At 38.6% G+C, this 23377-nt stretch overlaps 1 protein-coding gene across 15 annotated transcripts in view; it reads left to right on the forward strand.

Moving 5' to 3' along the window:
* Positions 1-23377, forward strand: part of TRAF3 (TNF receptor associated factor 3) — a 72278-nt gene that overhangs the window by 22961 nt on the left and 25940 nt on the right. For 14 of the 15 annotated variants that reach the window (XM_080593948.1, XM_080593950.1, XM_080593946.1 and 11 more), the window contains 4 exons: positions 14870-15126; positions 17922-17973; positions 20255-20359; positions 21005-21172. In XM_080593948.1, coding sequence (XP_080450074.1) covers positions 14885-15126; positions 17922-17973; positions 20255-20359; positions 21005-21172 — 567 coding nt within the window. In that variant the 5' untranslated portion in view covers positions 14870-14884. Of the gene's footprint in view, positions 1-11447; positions 14511-14869; positions 15127-17921; positions 17974-20254; positions 20360-21004; positions 21173-23377 lie in introns of all 15 variants that reach the window. The other variant, XM_080593949.1, reaches the window with a different exon arrangement.

Consider the following 23377-nt stretch of genomic DNA (forward strand, 5'->3'; position numbering starts at 1 on the left):
ATCTGAGCAGTCTTTTCACTGGATCGATGTAGATTGTTAGGGCTCTTGAGTAGTTTTCGGCTTATGTGCCATTTCAAACTTCACTGGAAGTCTCCTTTTTTGCCTTGTTTTTGTTTCAGCATCTAGTTGTACACATTTCCTCCTTGTGGACATCAAAAATGCAATACAACCTGTTGTGAGAGCGAGTAGTGTTCATTTTGATGACTTTGGTCTGGATTTCCATGTCCAACGCTTAGTTTCCATTACACTGGTGCTATTATGGAACACGGACATCAGAAAAATACGTTCTAAAAATCTGTGTTGCAGATTTTAATGTTGTACTTCAAGGTAAAACTTTGTGGTAGTTGAACGAAGCTACTGGTCAAAACACAGCAGATAAGAGAAAAGGGGGCTGTGTAAAGGGTAGTATTTCACTACAAAAAGTTTGTGTTAATAGAGGCGAGCTCTCATTTGCTTTTTATATTCAGTTTTGACCACATTTTTGATCCATCTACAGATGTAAAAATTATGTGATGACATTAAATATTTAAAGTTTTTATATGGGTAGAGAGAAAGTTGGGATTAGCTTCATTTCAGCTGAACTTGGATACTGTGTATTTGCCCTAATTAAAGCTGTTATTAGCCCTTTGTCCTCTGTAAATGCACTTACAAAATCCATTAATTCAGTGAGGCACAGTAGCTGTTTGGACTCGTAACAAAATGTGTCCGTGTTCCAAAGCAGGATAACCTTCACTTATGTTATTTGCTGACAGCTGTGCTGGTGATAGCTATGATTTAGTAAAACCCCGGTGCAGTCAATACTCAGGAGAAAAAAATACCAGAGCTTTATAAATTATGTATATATAGTGTGTACTTGTGAATACCTAGTTTTGTCACTTTTTTTTTCCTGAATAACTGTCTTGAAAATTAGAAGATATAAACCACAAACTTTTTTTTGTCTACAAAATTTACTGATATGAACTAATGTTAGGAATTTTCTGCACTTGGCCTCAAAGTAATTGCTTCTAAGGTTAGCAGAGGGATAGGGGAAATGCAAAGCATGCTTAACAGATGCTTTGGAGATGTTTTTGTTTTTTTCTCCAAGTGTTGTATTTTGCCAGAAAATTTCCAGCTATGTCTACTGAAAGCAAATGCTCCTGTTCTGTAGGCTTGAACTAAATTATGGTGGGATGCCTATCTGTAATGGAGGCTATGAGCTTCTACCTAGTGTGTTGTAGAGGTTATTTAATGATGGGAAAAGATCCCAGGAGCTGTATTGAGCCTGGCTCCATGGATGCATGTTTTAGAATTTTCAACTATTTGGGGACTTTTCTGTAGTGTAGGAGGCGCATTTTTATATGTTTTTAATTGGATTAAATTTCATGCCTTTTTTGAGATCTTTTAAAGGTAACAGTGTAAGAGCTGCCGGAAGAATGTAAAGCCATTAGAAGAAAGGGTTCTTCACAGAAGGCTTTATAATGATATGGCAGTAGTTCTGCTTATGTATAGAGATGCTTGTGCCCTGACTTAATGGCTATTTGTCTATGATATATCTGGTGTTAGTGTTTCCAGATTCTGAAATTGCTTCATATAAAACACTGGGCTGCAATTTTATTGGACAGTATTGGAGATGAGACTTTTAAGTCTTCAGGGAGGATTTAGACTAGTGACTCTTAAATTTTAGTTGAAGAAGAGTCTGAAAATAATACTTTCTGCTGACGTAGAACACTTCAGGCCAGGGAGGCTATAAAAGGTAAGCTTATTTTGTGGTAGAGGAAGGAAAAACAAAGTGTGAAGTCTTAAAATCATGTAGCCATTCAGTAGAATTGGTGGGGGAAAAAAAATCCAAACTACTGCTATAATAAAGCATCATCCCTGGGTTCAAGTTATTTGCAAAAAAGTGGGAAATTACAGCTGTCTGTCCTCTGAATACTCACTGCTGATGCAGCATCCTTTAAACTCTAATCTTAGGATTTAAGCTGCTTGGTATAACAGTGAATATCCTTTGCATACTTCTAAACTTAGCATTTGTGCCAGTTGGAAGCTGTTCTTTGCATTTTGAATATTTCGACTGTGCCTGCATGGATCCTTACAATGCAAGCAGATAGTCTTTATCAGCATAAATTCTACAAGGAATCTGAGTGCTATTCTTCTAGTTCCTACTGCAGCACCTGGAGGCCTTCAGATTTGCTTTTTCACAAGTAAAAAATCATAGTTAAATATTAGACTGCCATTAATATATTAAACAATTACTCTTTTCAGTATTAGTTTGGTGGAGATGAACATGATTTTATTAATATTAACCAGAGGAGCCCTCTGGCTGGAGCCTTCTGGAAAAAGAATTTCCGGCTAAAACTGGCAGCCTCATGTTAACAAAAATCTTTCTAAGACCTTGTGGATAAAGTGGAAGTTGCAAGTTTTTAATGCCTCTCTTACAAAGAAGCAATACTGTACAATTCTACCAGAAGTATGCTTGCAAGTTTGCTTATTTCTTTTGTTATAAACTTTTTTTGGCTAACAGTGGATAGCACTTACTTTGGGGTAGTGATGTGAAATCTAGTGGGGAAAAAAATTAGTAAAGTAGTCTTACAATCTTCACTTTAAGTGTATCATAGAGGACAAAATCCTCATCAACTTCTATTAATTCTCAAAATCCAGCGCCAGAGACAAATGTTCAAAAGGACCTGTTTTTTTTTGTCCTTGGTATATTACCCTGTCTAAACTGATACCGTAAAGATGGCTTATTCTCAAGATGTCAACAACATCTACTGATCTGAAACCTCCAGGATAACTTGATATACACCTGCAGGCAGCAAATACAAGAGTTAAGGTAGACAGCACAAAATAATAAAATAGTTTGCGAAAGTAATCACAATCTGAATGTTGAAAGTAGGAAATTGCATCAGGTTCCAGGCAGAAGAATCTTTTAATAGGACTTTGCAGCTGGTAGAACAAATACTGTCATAACACCAGAAGGAACTCATATCTTTCTCCTGTATAGACTTGGCCTTCAAATAGCACATTCCCAAAGCCTAAGTTTACTGCAAGAGAAAGCAACAAGTTAGTTCTTTCTTGCATTGATGGGAAAACATGTTTTGTGAGTCTGAGTCTTCATTTACAAAAAAAACTCAGCTTCTTACGTGAGCATGTTTAAAAAGATAAGCTCTTTAGAAAGCAATGAATGTGAAATTCTGTTTAGAAAGTTATGACTTCAGATTCTGACGGGCCTGACTTAGGACTTTCTCCAAGTGTTTTTTTGCTCTTGAAAACTGAACTTCAGTAATACATTTTTACTAGAGATGTAGAAGCTGGAGTATGCTTCAATATAACTAGAAATACTAGCATAAATGTTCTGTTCAGATTCCATTTTGAAATGTATTTTGATTGGATTTTTCTCTACTACAATAATATTCACAACAAAAAACCTCTCTTCCTAAAATTCAAGATGGTGGTCATGAAGAATATAGTGCCAACACTGAAGTAGGCAATATAAACACTGATAAACCTGCGGTCGTGTCATTGAATGAGTGGACAATGTTTTTGTTTTCCCCCACTTTTTGATGAATAATAAAATACAGTTGAAGAGGGAGTTGCCCTTATGTCCCCCTCTCCCTCCCCTTTCTTCCTGAATAAGAATCACTGACGTTAGACAAAGCTGAGGTTGTGTGGTGATTTTACTCAGGTGGGCGGCTGAGCTCCACAACTGCTCTCTCACTCCCCCTCCTCAAAGAGGAACGGGGAGAAGATATGAAAGGGCTCAAGGGTTGAGATAAGGACAGGGAGATTGCACAGTAATTATTGTGATGGGCAAAACAGACTCAGCATAGGGAGATAGTAAGATTTATTGCTTATTACTAACAAGCTAGAGAAGTGAGAAACAAAGGAAAGAAACCAAAAGCACCTTCCCCCCCGTCCACCCTCTTCCACCTCCTCCCCTTGAGCGGCGCCGGGGAACAGGGGAATGGGGGTTATGGTCAGTCTGTAGCGCTTCTTCTCTGCTGCTCCTTCTCAGTCACTCTCATCCCCTGTGCTGTGGGGTCCCTCCCAGGGGATGCAGTCCTTGCTGAACTGAGCCGGCGTGGGCTGCCCACAGGCAGCAGCTCTTCAAGAACTGTTCCAGATATGGGTCCGTACCACGGGGTCCATCCCTCAGGAGCGAACTGCTCCAACCTGGATCCCCCACGGGCAGCAGCTCCTGCCAGGTCACCTGCTCCTGCGTGGGCTCCTCTCCACAGGCTGCAGGTCTGGCCCAGAATCTGCTCCGGCAGGGGTCTTCCACAGGCTGCAGCCTCCGTCGGAGCAGGTCCACCTGCTCCACCGTGGTCTCCTCCACGGGCTGCAGCATGTAACCCTGCTCCACTGTGGTACTCCATGGGCTGCAGGGGGACAGCCTGCTTCACCATGGTCCTCACCACAGGCCGCAGGGGACTTCTGCTCCGGCGTCTGGAGCACCTCTCCCCCTCCTTCTTCATTGACCTTGGTGCCTGCAAGGCTGTTCCTCGCTCCTCTCACTCTCCCAGCTGCAGTGTGGTGCAGCATTTTTTTTCCCTGTCTTAAATATGCTCTCACAGAGGCGCAAAACAACATCACTTACTGGCTCAGCTCTGGTCAGCCGTGAGGCCCTTATCAAACATGGGGCAGCTTCTAGATCCTTCTCACAGAAGCCACCCCTTTGGCCCCCTGCTACCAAAACCTTGTCACATAAACCCACTACAGGTTGTTACCTAGAATGGGGAAAAAATGCGCCTAAGATCAGTAAGAGAGCAATCTGTGCTTAAATGAATGTCTTCCAGGCTATTCGGTGTTACGTATTCTGATGTCATTTGTTGTTAGGTTCTGGAATTTGATTAATATTTAGGGCTTTTCCAATGAGAAAGTAATTTTTACCTGTATTTTGTAGCATAGGCATGCAGTAGTCAGTTGGATTGGAAGAATGGGAAATGTTTTATGTGGGCCTATAGGTGAATAGATTTTTGAGCTTTGGATGTAGGTTTAGAAAACTTAATTCAGTTAGACTGGAAAGTATTTCTTGTGTACATGAGATGCTGTCATCTCGGTGTTCTTAGATGCCTGTTTTCTAGTTCGGCAGTACTTAATTTCAGCATTGAATTCAGAAAGTGCAGAGCCATACTAGAAGTTGCATTTATTTCATTTCCCAGCTTCCCATGTACTCTGCTGTGTTCAGAATTTCCTGGGAATGTTATTTTGTTAAACATCAATTGCATTTTAAAATTAGATTAACTAATATTTTTGTGATTCTTGAGAAAAAGCGGCATTCTTATAGTTATTTACTATAAGACATGCAGCGTTTCTATTTATTTACTTGCTGGTCTCTGACATCTTTGCTTCTGGAAACAACAGCAGAAGATGAGGTAAGGGATTTTAAGATAGGTAGTACTGCTGCGTAGATTTCAAGGATGGTTTCATTTAGAGTCAGCACAGATGTATTCTGCCAGGAACTGTCAATGCAGAAAGTATTCTTCATGTACTTGCCAGTCAGCAGAGTAGATAGACTGTGATTTGAAGAGTATTCATGAGGCTTGAAACTGAGGGTCTGTATGATTAACAGTGGAAAAGAATAGCATCCATTGATAGTGTTTTTTTTGCTGTGTGCATATTTAAAAAAAAAAAGACTAAAAGACAGCAAGACTTTTTGATTCTTATTTGGTGATGTCAGATTAAAAGATGTTGGTGTCTTGAGCTGATGTAGTTTAAAATAAAGATGTTTCTGATTAAATCACGCAGCAGGCTTTTTTTTTTTCTTGAGTCATATCTCAGTAGGAAAAGTGACTTTTTAGGTCGCTTGGTAATGAGACATCTTTTTCTAGGACTTTGGCCAAAGTGATTTGGACAGGACATCCACTTTAATCCTTGTTGATCTTCGTTAGGATTTGTCACAGGTCATTCAAATCTGTTTCCTCATCATAATAGGCATAACTGGGAAGCAGCATACATCTTCTCATCTGGATACATGTGATTTTTCATTACTACTTGTAACATTTGGAGGAATGACTGCTATGCTGCACAATAAAGGTAAAAGAAATGTTAGACTTGCTCTGAAGTGGAGGAAATCTGGTCTGATGAAAATAGATTTCCATAAAGACGGAGTATTCAGGATGCAAATATAAACAGGTTTTGCTAGCGCTCTCTTCAGAGCATAGATAAAACAGTTCTGTAAAATGAAACTACCTTTAACTTGAAACAGATTCTTATGGCATTCCCAGAGTATTCAATCTTAATCTTTTGCGATAGGTGAGTGTCTTTCCTTTGGAAACAGAGCCAGAAGTTATGAAAATACAGGGTGTTGATCCACTTCCTTGACGTGTGACTGGCATATCTCAATTGCGGACTTCCCCAAAGCAGCAGAGGAAGAATTGCACTTTGTCCTGTGGTTATCTGGTTGTCTCTTGATCTTTCCTGTTCTTTACATGCTTCTACTAAAAACCTCATATAGGGCTGTGGGTCCCAGCTGGGAGTTAATTTCATAGATGACATGCAGTAGCCTGGTAAGTTTTCTTTTTCTGACCTATGTGTGGTGAGGTTGGACAGAATGTCTCTCATCTGTTGTCCTGTGAACCAGGCTTTCAAAGCTTGAGAGATCTTTGATTTCTGAAAGAGGCTTTTGATTTCTTGTACTTCAGATGATTTTATACTGTGTTTTGGTAGCCCACTGAGATTATGAAGTAATTATTAAGAGCTGTAGATAGCAAGTGCAAGCTGAAATACAAGCACTTTTTACTACTGCCTCAAACTGAATCTTGGTTGTTTTGCTATCTCATATGTCACGATTGGAAAGAAATGATGTTAACTTTCAAAAAATTAAGTTATACATAGAAAAGCTGACTTTTTAAGCAGTACTAAATTACACTGAATTACTTTTCTGCTGCCTTTTTTTTCAATAACCTAAAATCAAAACTCTCTTTGAGTTGTTACTCCCACCCCTTGCTGCAGTTTATATTAGACTGGCTGTTAATTATCCTACTCAACACTGAGTAGTTATTAAAATTGTCAGTCTCTGGGCTCTTGGATTCCAAAAAGAATGAATACTACATTATTACTTACAAATATTCCTATTCTGAACTCTTAATAGTGATATAATTACTGCTCAGTGTAACAAGCATATTAGAACTGTTTCCATGAAAGTACAGTCTAGCAGGCTTGCTAAATTGAGCTTGTTGTATTGAGGTGCTGTCTTGTTTAATGCTGTAAGTCACTTCACGTGAATATGTAGTTGAAAGACATGGAGACAAAGAAAGTGTTAAAAAGTTAAAAGAATAAAATATGAAACTAACTTACCACTCATTTTCTGCTATTCAGTAATCTTGCAAACTGGAACACAGGAAGGACCCAGTGTTGTAATATCTGTGGTTCAAGCGACATACATGGTTATTCTTTTGAAAGTACTTCAAGATACCAGATCTTTTTTTATACTTACGGTTTCCCAGTTCACCTAGGAAAAGAAGGAATAGTCTATACCATTCAACCCAAATCCAGTTTTGCTATTGGTTCAGTAATTTTTAGTGCGTAGAGCCCTTAAACATGGTGAAACCTGCTTTAGTTGCTTGAGAGCATAGCAGTTCATGTATAAGGATAGGCCTTTTCTCTGTACCAGATCGTATTGTAATAGCTATAAAATAACTTCTTCACAGCGGGAGTTTTGAGCACTGGAGCAGGTTACTCGGGGAGGCTGTGGTATTGTCAGTCTTCAAGGTTTTGAAAACTCAGCTGGGCAAGGCCTTGAGCAGCCCAGTCTTTGAAGTTAGCCTTGTTCTGAACAGGAGGTTGGGCTAGATAACCTCCAGAGGTCTCTTCCAAGCTGAATGATTCCAGGGTACTGTACCTAATAACTGACTGAAGAGCTAGTGAATGGCCAAAGCTTCTCATGCAGAGAGTACTCAGTCTTTCCCGTGTGCATTCAGATGCTTGTATCTTATGTGCTTATATCCAAGTAGTGATTCTTTTCTCCCAACTCCCTGTTGATTTTTTTTTCTATTTTGTATGTTACATCAAGGTCATGTTCAAAGTTGGTTTGTATTAGTTTATGCAAGGAAGGTGGATGCTTACACAAGTGTAAGATGAAGGTTATAGCAGTTAAAATACCCAGTTCTTTTTACTACATGAAAAAGTTTTTACATGCCAGTGCTGCTTTTATTTTTGTATAGGAATTAGTATTTGAATGTGTTGCACGAAAAAACGTGAGGGATGGTCTCATGCTTTTCACCGTGTAAAGTTATACCTGAAGTTGGTGACTGCAACCCTCCCCTGTCCCCCCTTGGTGCCCCTCAGAACTTCCCCACAAAGCATACACTAGAAACACCGAAGCACTGGTGGTTGATCCTGTACGTGTTGTACAGAGACAGTAAACAGTGCATCAAACAGAACAAGCGCACGGAGGGGAAAAATCATTAACTTCCCTGTACAAACAAGAAGAGGGAAGTGACTTTTGAACTTGGTACGAGGCAAAATCAATGGATGATCCTGTGCTTTCAAACCTGCCGCTCCAGTGCTGCTTTGGTCACTACCTAGATACTTCTGTGGTGAGAGTTAAACTACTTACATTTTATTTCTCAGTTCTTCTTCTGTGCCCCTGCTCAGACTCAACAACTGTGGGGCTTTGGCCTGAACATCAGGCCAAGGTGGTGCCTGGATGCTGTGAGACCAGGCCTATGCAGTGAGATACCTCATGCTCAGGAGCTCTGGAGTCAAAATACCCATGGCAGTCTTCCTGCTCAGCTTTAATTTTTTTTGACATTTGTTGCATTGGATAAATTGATAATATGTTGTCACTGATATACTCCTTTCAGCTTGCATTATTGTTTTAACCAGTCATCGTGTTATGGCAGTATGTTGTATATTATAATTGAATTCAGAAGTGCAAGCAAAATTGAGTCGGAAGACTGTCTAAAAGATAGTAAAAGAGAGGTGTATGTTCTTTTCAATAGGTATGTACTAGGAATTTATTAGAAGCTATAAAATGCTGAAAGACAAAGTTAATTTTTTCATCGTTTAAAGTAATTCTGTGCGATAACTTGAAGCAATAACTTTGTGATAGAAACACGTAGGCTAGGAAGACTGAAGAACTAGAAATACCACTGCAAGTAAACAATTATTTGGTTCTCTGAGGGTATCCTGTAAATTACAAAAGAAAATTCTGTGAAGACTGAAACTGAAGAAGTCTGGTGTCTGGTTTCCTACAAATCTGTGCACTATATCCCCTTCTTGACCCAATTCTCCCCCTTCCTCAATAATTAAAAAAAAAGGCCTTCAAACACCCTACCTTCCCATTACAGTAATAGAGAGGATGAAGACCACCCAGTTTGCCTAGACAAGGGGGAGCTGGTGGTTTAGATGTAGCTTATGCAGACTGGCCAGCTGATAGACCACACAGAGGCGGTGGTGTTTGAGGTTGCACTTTCCTAGCCTTTTACTCACTGGGATGCTACATTAAGTTTCTCTTTCTGTTCCCCACAGAGCTGCCCATTTTCATGAGACCTGTCTGTACAGTTGGTTCCCAGTTGGTTGTGTTGTATTTTTTTCGAGAGGCTGATACATGAATGGAAGGATGGATAGAAAACAAGGAGCCCTATTTCAGTAAAAACTAGGTTTAAGAAGAAAACACTCCATATTACCAAAAATGGCCTAGTTAGGATAGGACACTAAAGTTTGTGTTTTCTTACACTTCTTAAATAAAAATATAAATGCTGCTCTTTGAAGAAGAAAGGTCGGATCATCTTAATTGGTCACTGTTCTGTTGTGATCTTTAGCTCCCATCCAACTTCAGGTTTCTTCTTTCAGAGCTTAATTTAGGTATTGTGTGTGCAGCACCGTTCTCTTTGGGTAACTTCTGTTGTTAGTGTAGCTTGCAATTTGATGGAAAAGCTTTTCTGTCCTAAGTAAAACAAAAGTAGATTGTATCTTTTGTTATCTTCATAACATAAACATTTTATTGAAATAACTTGTTGACCTTTTTTGATTTTAAAGTTTTGGTAAAAGCTTATTTGCTTTATATTGCCAATGTATTGAAACTGTCTTCATGCAGAGCTTGCTAAGTAGTAAATACTGCGTTCCAATTCTAAATGAGCTTTTTGGGGATTCAGTAAGAGTTACGGATTGTTTTTGTCTTTTTTTATTTCAGATGTAAATTTATTTTAAAATTTTTTAGAAGCTTTATTGTATTTCTAAGTTGCAAATGAGTTTTATTCCTAAGGAGCAAATAAACCGAACAACAAAAGCCAACTATGTGGCATAATTCAAAAACTTTAGCGCAGATTTCTAGGATGTCTGCCCTCTCTGCAACGAGAGCAGCGTTCTTGCTTAAACAAGGAAAGAGAAAAATGCTGTTTTGGTAACTTCCATGCTGTCTAATTCTTGGAACATCTTAAGTCAAGTCGGTAAACTTACTTTTGCTTCCAGTTTCTAATATTAGTATGAGTTGAGAAAGAAGAAATTGTACTGACCTTTGTTGCAGTATGTGCGGCCTGAAATACTACTTGACACTTTAGTATCTGAGGCTGGACCTCACTTGTATTAAGAGGAATGACAAAATAGAGCTCAGCAAGACGTGACCGACTTTGGGGGAGCAAGCGTTGTCACAGACACGATGACCAGAGAATCTCCACTTTTGTTACTCTGAAGAAGCGTGACTGTAAGCGTATGCTGACTGCATGAGAAACGGCTGAAAGAATTGTAATCAATAGTGGACAGAACCAACCTTGGAGATTGTGCCTCTTTTTCTGTGTTGATCTGTCCTGAATGATGATTGTCCAAGATTTAACAGTTTGTCCAACAGACTGAGTTTTAAGACGTCTAAAATTGATTCTTGTTATTGTGATCACTTTTCCCAGGGATAAGAAAGCTGGAGCTTAAGGAAGCAGCTAGTGGTGAATCAGGAGTTCAGATTTAGCTTGCTGAACAAGGACTGAAGTCTTTGACTTGATGGCAGCTTGCCATGCCTTTAGGAGTCGGCAGCTCCCACCAGAACTGACATATCTTGAATGTTCTAGCCAGGCTCACCTCCCTGCTTTCTAGAAGTGGTTATCTTTACTACTGTAAGCACGTAGTATCTTACTGAGGTGTGACTTCAAAAGTGCCTCTTGTTGGCAGTTTAAAACCTGATTATGGGGGTATAATCTGAGTCCCACTGTTGAGAGTCCTGGAAAGGAAAAGACGACGTTGCAGATGTCACCCTGTAGTGGTATGTAAACCGTAATAGAAAGCTGTTTGCAAAGGGATGGCAGCTGAATTGTAGTATTTGCACTTGTGTTCACCATTGATCTCATATACGTGTGTAATAGCACGTAACTCATGCCTGAGGATGTAGCTCTGTGCATACAGTAGTTTAATTTGTGTGTGCAGTTTGCGATGAACATCAAGTCTCCCCACCTCCTTGTTAAATGCAGCTTTTGGGTTGTAATAAAGAGGTTTTAGTGTTCTTTTAAGCTCAGTTCTCTGTTGTATTTTTATTGCAGCACTTTATGAATGGCTTCCTGGTTTTGCTGCCTAAGAAAATGCTGGCTGTTCAGAGCGCTGCGGAAGAGAATTCCTCACCAAGCTGGCTGCTGTAGTGCTGCACTTGTTTAGCTTTTCTTGTCTGACATACTTCTTCATGAAACAAAACCAAAAAAGCTGAAGCGCACAAATCTCACTGTTAAGCATATTGCATAGTAAACTTTATTTATCGGTGTGCTTTCTGGTTGTTTTCTGTGACATGATATTCAATATACCAATTCCAAAAGGGGAGTCATGTGGAGCACTGTGCAGCTTATTTTGGTATGAAATCTCTTTTTCCAGCTGACAGTTCAGCCACTGAGCAGTTTCATATCTCTGTGAAACTCTCACCTGCTGTTCATTTGGCATTCAGTACTCTTTCTCAACTGAATCTTGAGTATTCTTCTTTTCACCCCTGCCTCCTTGTGACCAATTACTCAGTTTCCATGAAGAAATAATGCTTTTGAAAGACTTTAAATATCTGATATTTAGCTCCTTTTTGTTTTGAAGAAACAGGATGAGGAAGCAAACATTCAGTATAGTTGTTTTGTATGGTGCATAAGTTCAGGCACTTTGTGCTGTCTTGACTTGCCAATTCTCCCTGCAGCACCTCTTTTAGTGCCTCTTTTTGTTTGTTTTGTGGGTCAGAATCAGGCCGTGTCTTGTTTTATTCTGGCACTCTAAGGAAAATCACGTTCCCTGTATTTGTTGTTCTCACCCATCAGTGTGCTTGAAGCTGGTTGTTGACTTCAAAAGTTGACCGAATGGTAGAAGTCTCAAATATGACAAAAGAATATGGAGTTGCAGAGGGAAAAGAGAAATTAGTATCTGCATGTTTTAAACCAACAGGAAACTGAATTTTAGCTTTTCCTGCAATCATGCACAAGAAACAAATCCATAGGTAGTTAAGTTTTACCAGTTCAGCTGCTTATGGAATAACACTTTTCCTCTTTTTCTAATCTCCTTTTGCCTTGCACCCTTCAACAAAGAGCCAAGTCCTAAGCTTATGATGGGGTCACCTCTGCCCAGCCATGGATGTTCAGCAATGCCAGTGGAGTTGGGCAATCTCTAATGCTAAACTACTTTCATTAGCTGCTTTCCTTTCTCACTCATGGCAGTTCTCTTAACCTTCTTGCCTCCAAGACTCTTGTTCTCAGCATCATGTCTTGTCTCTTGTGTACTGGTTGCAACCTCTTGAATTGCCTCTTCAGTGCGGTCGTAGTCCGCTTTTATGCTTGCTGCTGAAACTTTAGTTCAGGCTTTGCTTGCTTCCCTCGTCTAAATTAATCTGAATTTCTTCATTAAAGAGAAGTGCAAATTGCTTTCAGTTCAGCACTGATCTTTCTCTGCTTCAGACTGCAGAGTTTAATGCCTTGGCAGAACAGTCTTTGAAGACTAGATAAGGAGCAGGCAGACATTAACTCAAATTATGGACCAGACTTTATATTTCTGATTACTGTAGAAAATGTGTTTTTTATTGTTGCTTTGAGTACAACACAATCATTGAATCTATATACTCAAGTTATGAGGATGGCTTTCCTCAGGCTTTCTCTGTATTTGATGGAGATACGGAGAGGCTTTCCCCTGGGATGGGAGGGCACTGAAGTGTGGATTCTTCACTGAACACCTTTGCTCGTGTTTAGCTGGTGTTGGTAAAGATACGAAGTGGTATCGGTGATTTTGTCTTTTAAGAAAAACAGTTGGTATCAGAGATGAATGAAATTTCCTTGTCTGTTTAGTCTCTGTGGAGAATTCTATACCTAAAGTACAGATTCAGAAATGATCTACAAGAAAATACATTTAATTACAAGTACTTGTTTTGAGCTTGGCAAGGGAAACTAAGAGATTACAAAGTGTGTACGTGATGGAAGTGTAAGTTTGTGTATTTGGGAGGTCAGGTACTTGACTCCCTTTGTAGTGTTTGTGGATGTTCTTTCATAACTGAGAAATGAACTGGGCCTCATTTCTTCTTTCTGCTTCTTAAAGCTGAATTATAGCTTTAGTGGTTAGGGAGCAACTGGAGCAGTGGAATAGGCTTATGCCTTAAATGTCGGTTAACATGGAGAGAGAGCTGAAGAAGGCCTTTCTCTTGTAAATAGTGAAGTATTTCTCTTATGTAAATAGGGGTTTTATCCTCCAAATATGCTTGATCCTTCATGTGCTGAGGTGACGGGTTTTTGTTTTGTTTTTGTATTTAAGAATCCGTAGATTTTTTGACTGCAGGATAAGGTGACAAATGACAGGATGCGAGGAAGTGGCCTCAGGTTGCGCTGGGGAGGTTTAAATTGGGTATCAGGAAGAATCCCTTCACAGAAGGGGTGGTTAGGCATTGTGACGGGCTGCCCAGGGAACTGGTGGAGTCACCATGCCTGGAGCTGTATGTAAGAGACGTGGATGTGGCTCCTTAAGGACATGGTTTAATGGTAGACTTAGTAGTGTTAGGTGATGGCTGGGCTTGGTGGTCTTAAAGGTCTTTTCCAGCTGAAACGATTCTGTGTTTCTGTTCTAAGATTCTATAAGCAAGGAAGTTATTCAAAGCAGGTTTTCAGATTTAATATGCAGTGTTCTTCCTCTGTTGCTCTGCTAATTCATTGCGTGCTGACCTAGAGGTATCACAGTCCAGGATAATAGCTATTGTAATTCAGTCTTCAACTGCATTAATTATTTTCTCAGCTGCCTGTCAGTTGTGCTTCATCCTAGTGAATTAATCAAGTGGCCATGTTATGTCGACGTATCTCATCTGCCAATTAGAGTTGTGTCACCTGCTCTCTTCATGTGGGAATGTATGATGAAGAGGTTGGAAAGCTGTTTAATGAGTAAAAACCTGATGTTTTGTTCTAAAACAGGCTTAGAACGGTGCGTCTTACACATTGCTGTTGCATGAGATAGACAGGAGGAGCTTGCAATGGAGCTGTGTAGGTTCCAGATACCCCGTATAGGACAGTAGTGGTCGTGTGCTTTTTGCAGTAGCATGTAAGCAAAGTTGAGCATGGCACTGTACCAGCACGCCTTGTCGTCCGCACACCCTGCTGCTTCCTCTAATGGTATGACTTCAATATTACTGACGTTTTTCAGTGACAGGGATAGAAGAATAAAAAGAACTCTTCCTCCTTGTTCCCAGAGCAATGCCCACAGATAACTAAGGCTATCCTTTCAGGAATAGGGCTTAATTCTTCACCTTCTAGAGCCTTTAAAATGTAGAATACTTTACAGAGTTGTTAAGCTTAATACACCTGTGCGGATATATTTACTTTATATGTGTATTGTGTGCGTGATGTGTGGAGACACCTTTCTTAGCGCTTTCTGTTTTTACATAGTCTGTCAGATGCTGGATATGTTTTGTTTTATTTAAATGGAAAAAGCCTTCATTTCTCAGAGGTTTTCTTATTTTATTTCTTCACAGAAATTATCTTAGAGCATGGATGCCAGTAAGAAGACAGAACCTCCTTTATCTGTAGAAATGGTACAACAAAGGGCCAATCCCGATCGCAGTCCTTCAGCATCAATTTATGTTCCAGAGCAAGGCGGCTACAAAGAGAAATTCGTAAATGCTGTGGAGGATAAGTATAAATGTGAAAAATGTCACCTCATCTTATGCAATCCTAAACAGACTGAATGTGGACACAGATTCTGTGAGACCTGCATGAATGTCTTGCTAAGGTAACTCTTCTTGTACTGAAACATATTTAAAACTTGTGAACTGCTGAAAACAGGATGAACACCACCATAGTTCTATGCATACATTAAGCTAATGCCCGGGGCTGGAAGTAGACTTCATCTTGTCGCTTGCTTGCTTATTTCTTATCTATATGCTGGCACAGTAATTTGTGTTCTCCGCTGGGTGAAGATGAATTAAACTTTCCATAAATATTGTTGAAACTATTGGTAATGTGTTTTAATTCCATGCAGTGTTAAATTAAGTAAAAATTGCATTGCCTGGAGTGCAGACTGGGTAGCTATTTCGGTCTAGAACCCATTTAATAATCTGGAGCTGTGGCTGTGTGAGGAAGTGAGCCTTGCAGAGGCTCATTGGTGATAGTACCTGACCTACCTGTGGACCTGTCTTTGCAATTGAGTGGTGGGACCCTTGGGTAAATGTCATGTCTTATGGGGAAATGAAGCTCCACAAGCATTCTACATCTGTGGCCTGGGGCTTTTTGTTTTGTGGATGCTGGCTGCTCTGTTGCTGAGATGTTTGGTCCAGAGTGTAGAATATGTGAGTGTATGTTGCAGACATAAAATAAACGTTGAGAGATGCAATCTTTCCCAGTGTAGGTAAGAATAAAAGTGTGGCTATTGAAGAAGGAGTATCTAGCTTTTAAGAAATATCTATGCATCAACGGAAGTATATTTCTTTGCCTCTCAACTTTGGTACATTGCCAGGGATTGTATTCAGCAGTGTGATTTTGACACTTGGTCTGATATTTGAAGACCATTGTCCAAGCTTTAATCTCCTGGTGTAACTAAGCAGTCAATACTTCCATTTACTCCTGCGAAAGCAGAGGTACAGAACAAAATGAGCTCGCTGGACATTACACATAGGACTACTAATCTAGAGAGGATTTGTCTTTGGAAGCTTTTGGTGATCTCCCATTTACTTCTTGTAACCATTTTAATTCTAGGCAGTAGGCTATATTTCACTTGGAGATATTGTAAGCTTGGGAAGGTGCAAATTAAGAATACATGCAATATGGCAAAAGAGGTTATAGGACACTACGTTACCCTGTCATGTGTTAAAGAATAAGATCTGTACAGGGGAAATACTGGTGCCTGCAGCGCACTGATCAGCTCCTGTAGGTTTTATGCTGCAGCATGCCAAATTGAGGAGGGTGGTGGGAAAAAAGCTTTTCTTTCAATACACAGTTTCAGTTAAGGTGTAGCTTGTTTTAAGAAATGCAGTTATTTCTTTCTGAATGTATGTTTTGGAAGGCTCTTACATGGTTAATAGCAGTGACTGCAGAAAAGCAAACACCTGGCATGCTTGGATGTGTACAGATGGACAGAGCAGACCCTTAACAATCTAAGCAGTAAGGATTCTGGCACTGCTGGAATCTGGGCAGTTTTCCTTCCCTGCTGCGAGACATGCACATGTGCTTATTACAGTGCAGCTAGAATGTGTGTAATTTTACCTTCCTGTTTTTTAACCAGTCTGTTATTGAAAAGAACACATGGGTAGGGCCATCTACCACGCTACTCTGTCATTGTAGTTACTTCACCATATTTAAGTGCCTGTTGCAAACAAATCCTTTAAAATTAAATTTATAGTTTTTTTAAGAAATAAAAAGTGTGCCATAAAACAGGAAGCAAAATAAGTTTAAATTGTTCCTGTATCTGGCACCAATTTTTTTCGTTCAGTGTTGGTATGCTGCTGTGCACACTGATTACATGCTAGCAGGTTCCTTTCCAGGGTTATTTGAGGACAAAGAACTGGGAGTCAGTGTAGATAACAAAAAAAAAAAGTCTGCTCAATATGCAGCTGTAGCTTAAAAGAGCAAGTAGGATGCTTGAGTGAATTCAGTAAAAGCGAGGAAAGGATGACATTGTATTAAACACTATGCCCTCAAGTAGATTAGTTTCCCTCCCTTCCTTTCTTTTTGTTTCTGCCTAAGAAAAATATCACAGATATTTAAGCTACGAGACAGTGAAGATGCTCTGAAGTACGTTAAGACATATAGAATGGTCACTTCAATGAGTAGAAGCCAGTGAGGTGATTTGAAATAACTATACTGAACTATACTGATTGTATAAAATAATCAAATCAATTCAGTCTTCTACATTGATCTGCAATGCTGCAAACAGCAGCAATTTGCACAGTCTGTCGGTGAGATGCTTTACAGAAAAACGTACCTAGCTGTTAAACAGTGCTTTTCATCCACAGATCTCAGTGCTTTATGAGGGAGATCAGTATGGTTATCCCCATTTTACTTGGGGGAGAAGTAGCTGCAAAGAAATAAAGGGATTTGTACTAGATAAAGGGAGCAGGGAACTGTAACAGCTACTAAAACCAGAACAGATTTGAGAGAGATGGACACGTATCCTTTTACGGTAAAAAATATTTAAAATTCTGTCAGAGAGAGTAAAGTTTAATTGTGTGTTGTTTGAAAAATATCTGGGTAATTGAAAGATGCAATATTTTGCCTGTTTGCAGTGATAGAGAAGGAACAAGAATTGTGGATCAGTTGCAGGCTTGTAAAATAGGGGATGAATTTTGATGACTTGAAGAAAACCACTGTGCAGGTGTCCAGAGGCATCATGGTGGTCTTATTGCCTTGGAAATGCCAGACTGTCCAAATTTTTGAAGTAACATCATGTTATCTCATTATAATAAACTGTATTCACTTTTAACAGTTAAAAAAAAGCATTGAACAACCTTAACTAAGTAGTTAACTAGTCTGAAGTTCTTATACTGTAAAATTCAGTTGAGTTAAAATACAGCTTTTTTCTTTTCTCTGCAGTTCTTCGAGTCCAAAATGTACAGCCTGTCAAGAAAGCATAGTGAAAGACAAGGTATTGTTAAAATTATTTCTTCTTCAAAGTATCAGATTGCATAGCGTACATAAGATGTGTTAAGTGCTTTGTGGCAATTACTTCATAAGCCTAATAAGCTATTTACAGAACATAGTTTTGTTCTAGAATCTGAGCTATGTATTTTATCTAGGAAGACAGCTTATTTTTGCTGTTAACTACATGGCAGAAAACTGTGCTGGCTTCATTCCTAATGCTCTATCCAGGTGTTGTTTCATAGCTGGAAGCTGCAGCAACATACTGCAGTTCTCTCATCAGCTGGGATGATGGTAACAAATATTGCATCTACTGTAGGTATGCAGAGGCTGTGACAGGTCTAAGCAAACCTTACTCCTGATTTGGCTCTAGATCATGTCTGCTTGTTGACTAATTCTGTTTTACATGGTGGTATTCTGTGAACCACACTGGAAACAAAACAGTGTGGAGTTACAGTAAGTGTAATAGAATCGGAGACTTTATTTGGATAAGTTACTTCACTGATAATCTCTCTATTGTATTTCACAAGAAAACTTTGTGTTGCCTCTGAAGGGTTGAGGGTAGAGAAAATTCTTTTTGACTTTATGCGTTTTTTACATTAGACTTTCCTGAAGTGTTTAGTAAATTCTTTGTGTCAGTAGTCTTTACTGCCTGAATAAATGCTTCTAATAGTAACGATTTTCAAGAATATGCTAGTGGGTACATTAGTCTCTTCTTGTCTTAACACAGAGTAGTTCTCTGAACAGTGCTTAATTCAGTTTTGACATGGATGGGCTTTTGAGGAGCTCAAACCAGTAATCACGATGTCTACTTTATTCATCATTTCAGCTCTGCCTTTCTAGCTCCCAATACACATAAATATGTACATTTATGATGAAAGTTCAAATATCTTTAAAATAGGAGGATGACACGAAGGGCAGCATATATTAAATATGTTAGACAAAGTGTGCAAGTCAGATGGTGATTTTCATGAAACTGGAAACCTGTCTCTTCCCACAGAATGTTGGTGTCCAAAATCATTAAAGAGCTTTTAGACAGTCTTGGCAAAACTTCAAGAATCATCTTCTTATCTTAACTTCAGTTGGCAAAGCTGTGCCTAGTAGCACTGTGTATTACTTAAGGGGGGGGATGACCTGCAGTGCTGAAAATTGGTTATTTAAATGAGATTTGCTGATTCATTAAACTTCACATGTGCATCTGAAAAGTAAATAAAAATCAGTGACCTGTGTCAGATTGGTTGCAGTAGTTTTGTCTTTACTGGGGATGGGTTCATAGACACTGTGGACAGTGCTGTTGTTGTTATTAAATGCTGGCATGCAGAACAGTTCCGTAGTTACTGCGTAAGCTGTAGGGATACGTTTCACAAAACCCCATTTTCAGTGAAGTAGTCATGGTTGGACTTGGTCTTTGGTATTTCTAAATGGCCATGGATGCAGTTTCAACTAACTAGAAGTTTCTATCCATTCAGTTTGCACTTAAGAACAGCAAAGGACAGCCATAACGGCATCAAGTCCTCTTTCCCAGTGTCTGCCCCTAGCAATAGGGCTTCTTGGTAGCGTCATTACATTGTCTCTGAAACAGATTTTTTTTTTTTTTTAAATGGGATATCATGTGTGAAAGGTACAAAGTCTAACCCCCTTAGCTCTCTACTTCTAACTTCTTGCAGTTCTATTATAGACAAAAATGCCGGAAAGGCTTACAAACATCAAAATGGAGAGATGGTTAAAGCCTTCTTATCAGTGAAATAGTAAACCTCCTCTGAACTAAGACCTCTGATAATACATACTTACAGAAATTCTAAGAGGTGTAAATAGGTGTTCAGACAAACCAGGCTGGTTGTTGTGTGACTGCCTTTCTTGAAATCCTCTCTTTAAACCACTGTTTCAACTCTTTTTTTTTTTGGTCTTATGGTATTGTATCTAATATACTAGCTTCCCAAATAACATGAAGAGTTCTAGTTTACACCTTCTATAGACAAACAAATAGCAAAAATCATAATCTTTTCTTTTACCTTTCCCCTTTATTGTATTTATAGTAAAGGTGGAATAGTAGTAGAGCATCTGTCCAAATATCTTCTGTCACTGGGCTGCTTCACAGGGGAGAAATCTGTGATGTGCACATGAAGAATTGAATGGTAGCGTTTTATTTTTGCCACATAAGGTTAAAATTAAATGACATTGCTGTAGCTGAATTGCGCGACTTCTTTCTTTGAACTTGCATATTCTTGAAAGGTTTTAAGTTTCTAAGACGAAATGGCCTTTGATCTTATTTCATTTTTTCCCTTCAGGTGTTTAAGGATAATTGTTGCAGGAGAGAACTTCTTGCCCTTCAGATATACTGCAGAAATGAAAACAAGGGCTGCAAAGAACAACTGTCTCTGGGTCAATTACTGGTAAGTAATCAAACATAGTCATAAGCCTTCTTTTGAGTTAAAGAATGAGAAGAAATCTTGCAAATGAAAACCCTGGCCAGTGTCTTGCTCACACTGGTGATTAATTTGCTTATTTATAAAGTTGGAACAGAGTTAGATTGTTTTGGAATTCATCTTTTTGATATGCTGTGAGGGATTGTGGTAAAAAATAATGTGGTTGTGTGACACTAAAGCTCTGAAATGTAAAAGTGCAAAACAGGAACTAGAGAGAGAACTAAAAAAAAAAAATCGGGAAAAATCCTAATGTATACCTTAAAAATGTGAATTTTTTTGGTGTGTTTCTTTTATTTTTATTACCAATGCTAATCCTCTGACATAAGTGGTGGTTTATGCATGGAGTTGTGTAACCTTTGGCTTCACCAGACTCATATAGAACTTGCAGCTTTGTCTCACAAAGGCATAACAGTAATCTAGTAATTTAAGTCAGAAGGAATGGTTATAGAGCAGTCTGCAGTGAGCTGTGTGGGTATTTAAAGTGCACAAGGTAACTTTGCTTACTTTGATCCTAAGGTTACTTTGGTTCTGAAGTTGTTTAACATGGGATCTCTTCAAAGGAGAGAAGAAATGCACAAAACTTAGTCGGCTTGACTTTTTTTCATCTTCCAGATGCATTTGAAAACTGATTGTCAATTTGAAGAACTTGCATGTCCTCGTGCTGATTGCAAAGAAAAAATACTAAGAAAAGATTTGCCAGACCATGTAGAGAAGACCTGTAAATACCGGGAGACAACTTGTAAATACTGTAAAAGCCAAGTCCCAATGATTATGTTGCAGGTGCGGTATTTTCTTGTTTCAAGATTCCATATGTTAATATGGAGGAATAACTCTTCATGTTATGTTTAACTGCCAATGCAGTATTGTCCTCTCAGACTTAGTAACTCAAAACAGAAAATAGGCTGTCTTTCAGAACACCTTTTTTTTTTTTTTTTTTTGCTGTGAAGGCACCAGCTACTACAGTGACTGGGAAATGTATTCTGTGTTAGTTCTGATGTTCAGATACTGCACTTTAAAAAATAAATAAGTAAATTAGATTCACTGCCTGATAATGATACTACAGTAACTTCTGCCTTCCTTTTCTCTTTTGCTTAAATTGATATAATAAATCAAACTCCTATCACAACAGTTAAATGTTATACTGGAAATACATATGCATTAGCTATTGACTGGAGAAATAACATCTTTTTTGTCTAACCCTTCTTGGGTACAGTGTGAACTGTTAGGAGAGGAAGGAAGGCAGCAACGTGGTAACAGAATGTCTTAGTGTGACCACTAATGGTACAGGACAGGCCTAGGCCAAATTCTTGCTGTTCTGGCATATAAGTAGCTTGCCTGATAAGCAGCCTGTTGTGAATTACTAAGTACAGAGCAGAGAATGAGAGCGCCATACTTTTTTTTACACATAGAATTGTAAGCTGAGTGTGTGCGTTATTTCCCATATTTTATGCTGAATCTCTCTAGCTGTAATTATGATAGCTCATTTTATTTACATAATTTCTATAATTTGATAGTTTCTATAATTTGACAGTCTCAGATTTCAGCCGTCTTAGTATACTAAGAGTGGTCGTATCTATAGATACCTATGTTCTTGTATATTGTTAAGTGAATCCTCACAGTGATGAGACGCATTCTTTGCTCAGATATGTTGTTACAAAAAAGCATAGACAGAAGTTTGCCAAGTTTGGAAGTATCTGTCTTTAACATATTTCAGTATATATTTGCAAGGTTCGGTACAATTAGTAATTGTGCAATTACCTAGCATTAGGTGGTTGAGATGTAAAAAAAAAAAAAAAAAAAAAGGCAAAGAATATTGTATGTACCTTTTTTATTCTTGCACATGCAAATGTGAAAGTGTGTTTAGTTACATTATGGCTGGTATTCTCCCAGAATTTTCTTTAGGTTGGGAATTGATAATAGACAAAGAATGACACTAAAAAATGTGTTCAGTCTTAATGGACAAAATCAGTGAGTATTAGATGTATCTTGTTATGCAACTGGTTTTCCATATCTAACCAACATACTCATGGGTTCCTTGTGAACAACTGATTTTTATTGGGGCAATGTAGTTATCATTGTTAAATTTTTGAGTCTGAAATCATCCTTACCTTTTGAGGAACATAAAACTCTTTTGGTTTCAGAAATCTCTTTCACCAGATATTGGTGGATTTAACACTTACGAAATCTTTGAACAAGTGGTAGCTTTCAAGATATTCAGAAGCTGAGACTAGTTTTTCTACCGGTTTTTAACTCAATGATTCACCTTTAATGTATTCATGTTGGAAACAAGAATGACATATTACACTGAAGTACAGAAAAGAATAGTTGTAAATCAAGTAATTGTTCTTCTCCTCCAAAATCTTCTCCAGATCCTTGCCTAGATTTTCAAAAATTCAGTGATTATAGAAATGCTGCTGTTGTTGGTTTTTTTATGACCTGATTGTGTTACCTCATTGTACTTTGGTAATGAGAAGAATTAGAAGCTTAATGAGACTGAACATTTGAACGAAAGGCTCCTTTTGACCTATTAGAGTTTTGTCATCCAGAGGCTGAGTTCATCTCTAGCTTCTGTAGCCTAATTTTTTTTAATGTAATAATGACTGAAGCAGGTCTCAGTGACTTGAACTGAAAATGGAGATAGAGGGAGCGTACTGAGAAAAAAGGTATGCAAATGGAAACAAAAATAATTTTACCGGAGTACATATGGTTCGTGTCTTCATAGAATCCCATGATCTTGGGGGGTAGGAAATCCCCGTTGTTGAAGGCAGACTCTCTAGTTAACAAAGTTAGTTCACTTTTTTTAGATTGCATTTGTCTTGCCTGTACTGTTGCTAGGTGAGTTAACTTTTTGCATATGGTTCAAATGAAAGAAATTAGTTTTTTTTCTTGTCACAAATCTACCTTTTCCGTACTGTAATTTAAAACAAACTAGTAACCTGACATCCTTCTGAATTACTATACTTTTTTTAATGGATAATCCACAAA

Source organism: Anser brachyrhynchus (assembly GCF_964034855.1).
Source record: "Anser brachyrhynchus genome assembly, chromosome: 5".
In the NCBI taxonomy this organism is placed as follows: Eukaryota; Metazoa; Chordata; class Aves; order Anseriformes; family Anatidae; genus Anser; species Anser brachyrhynchus.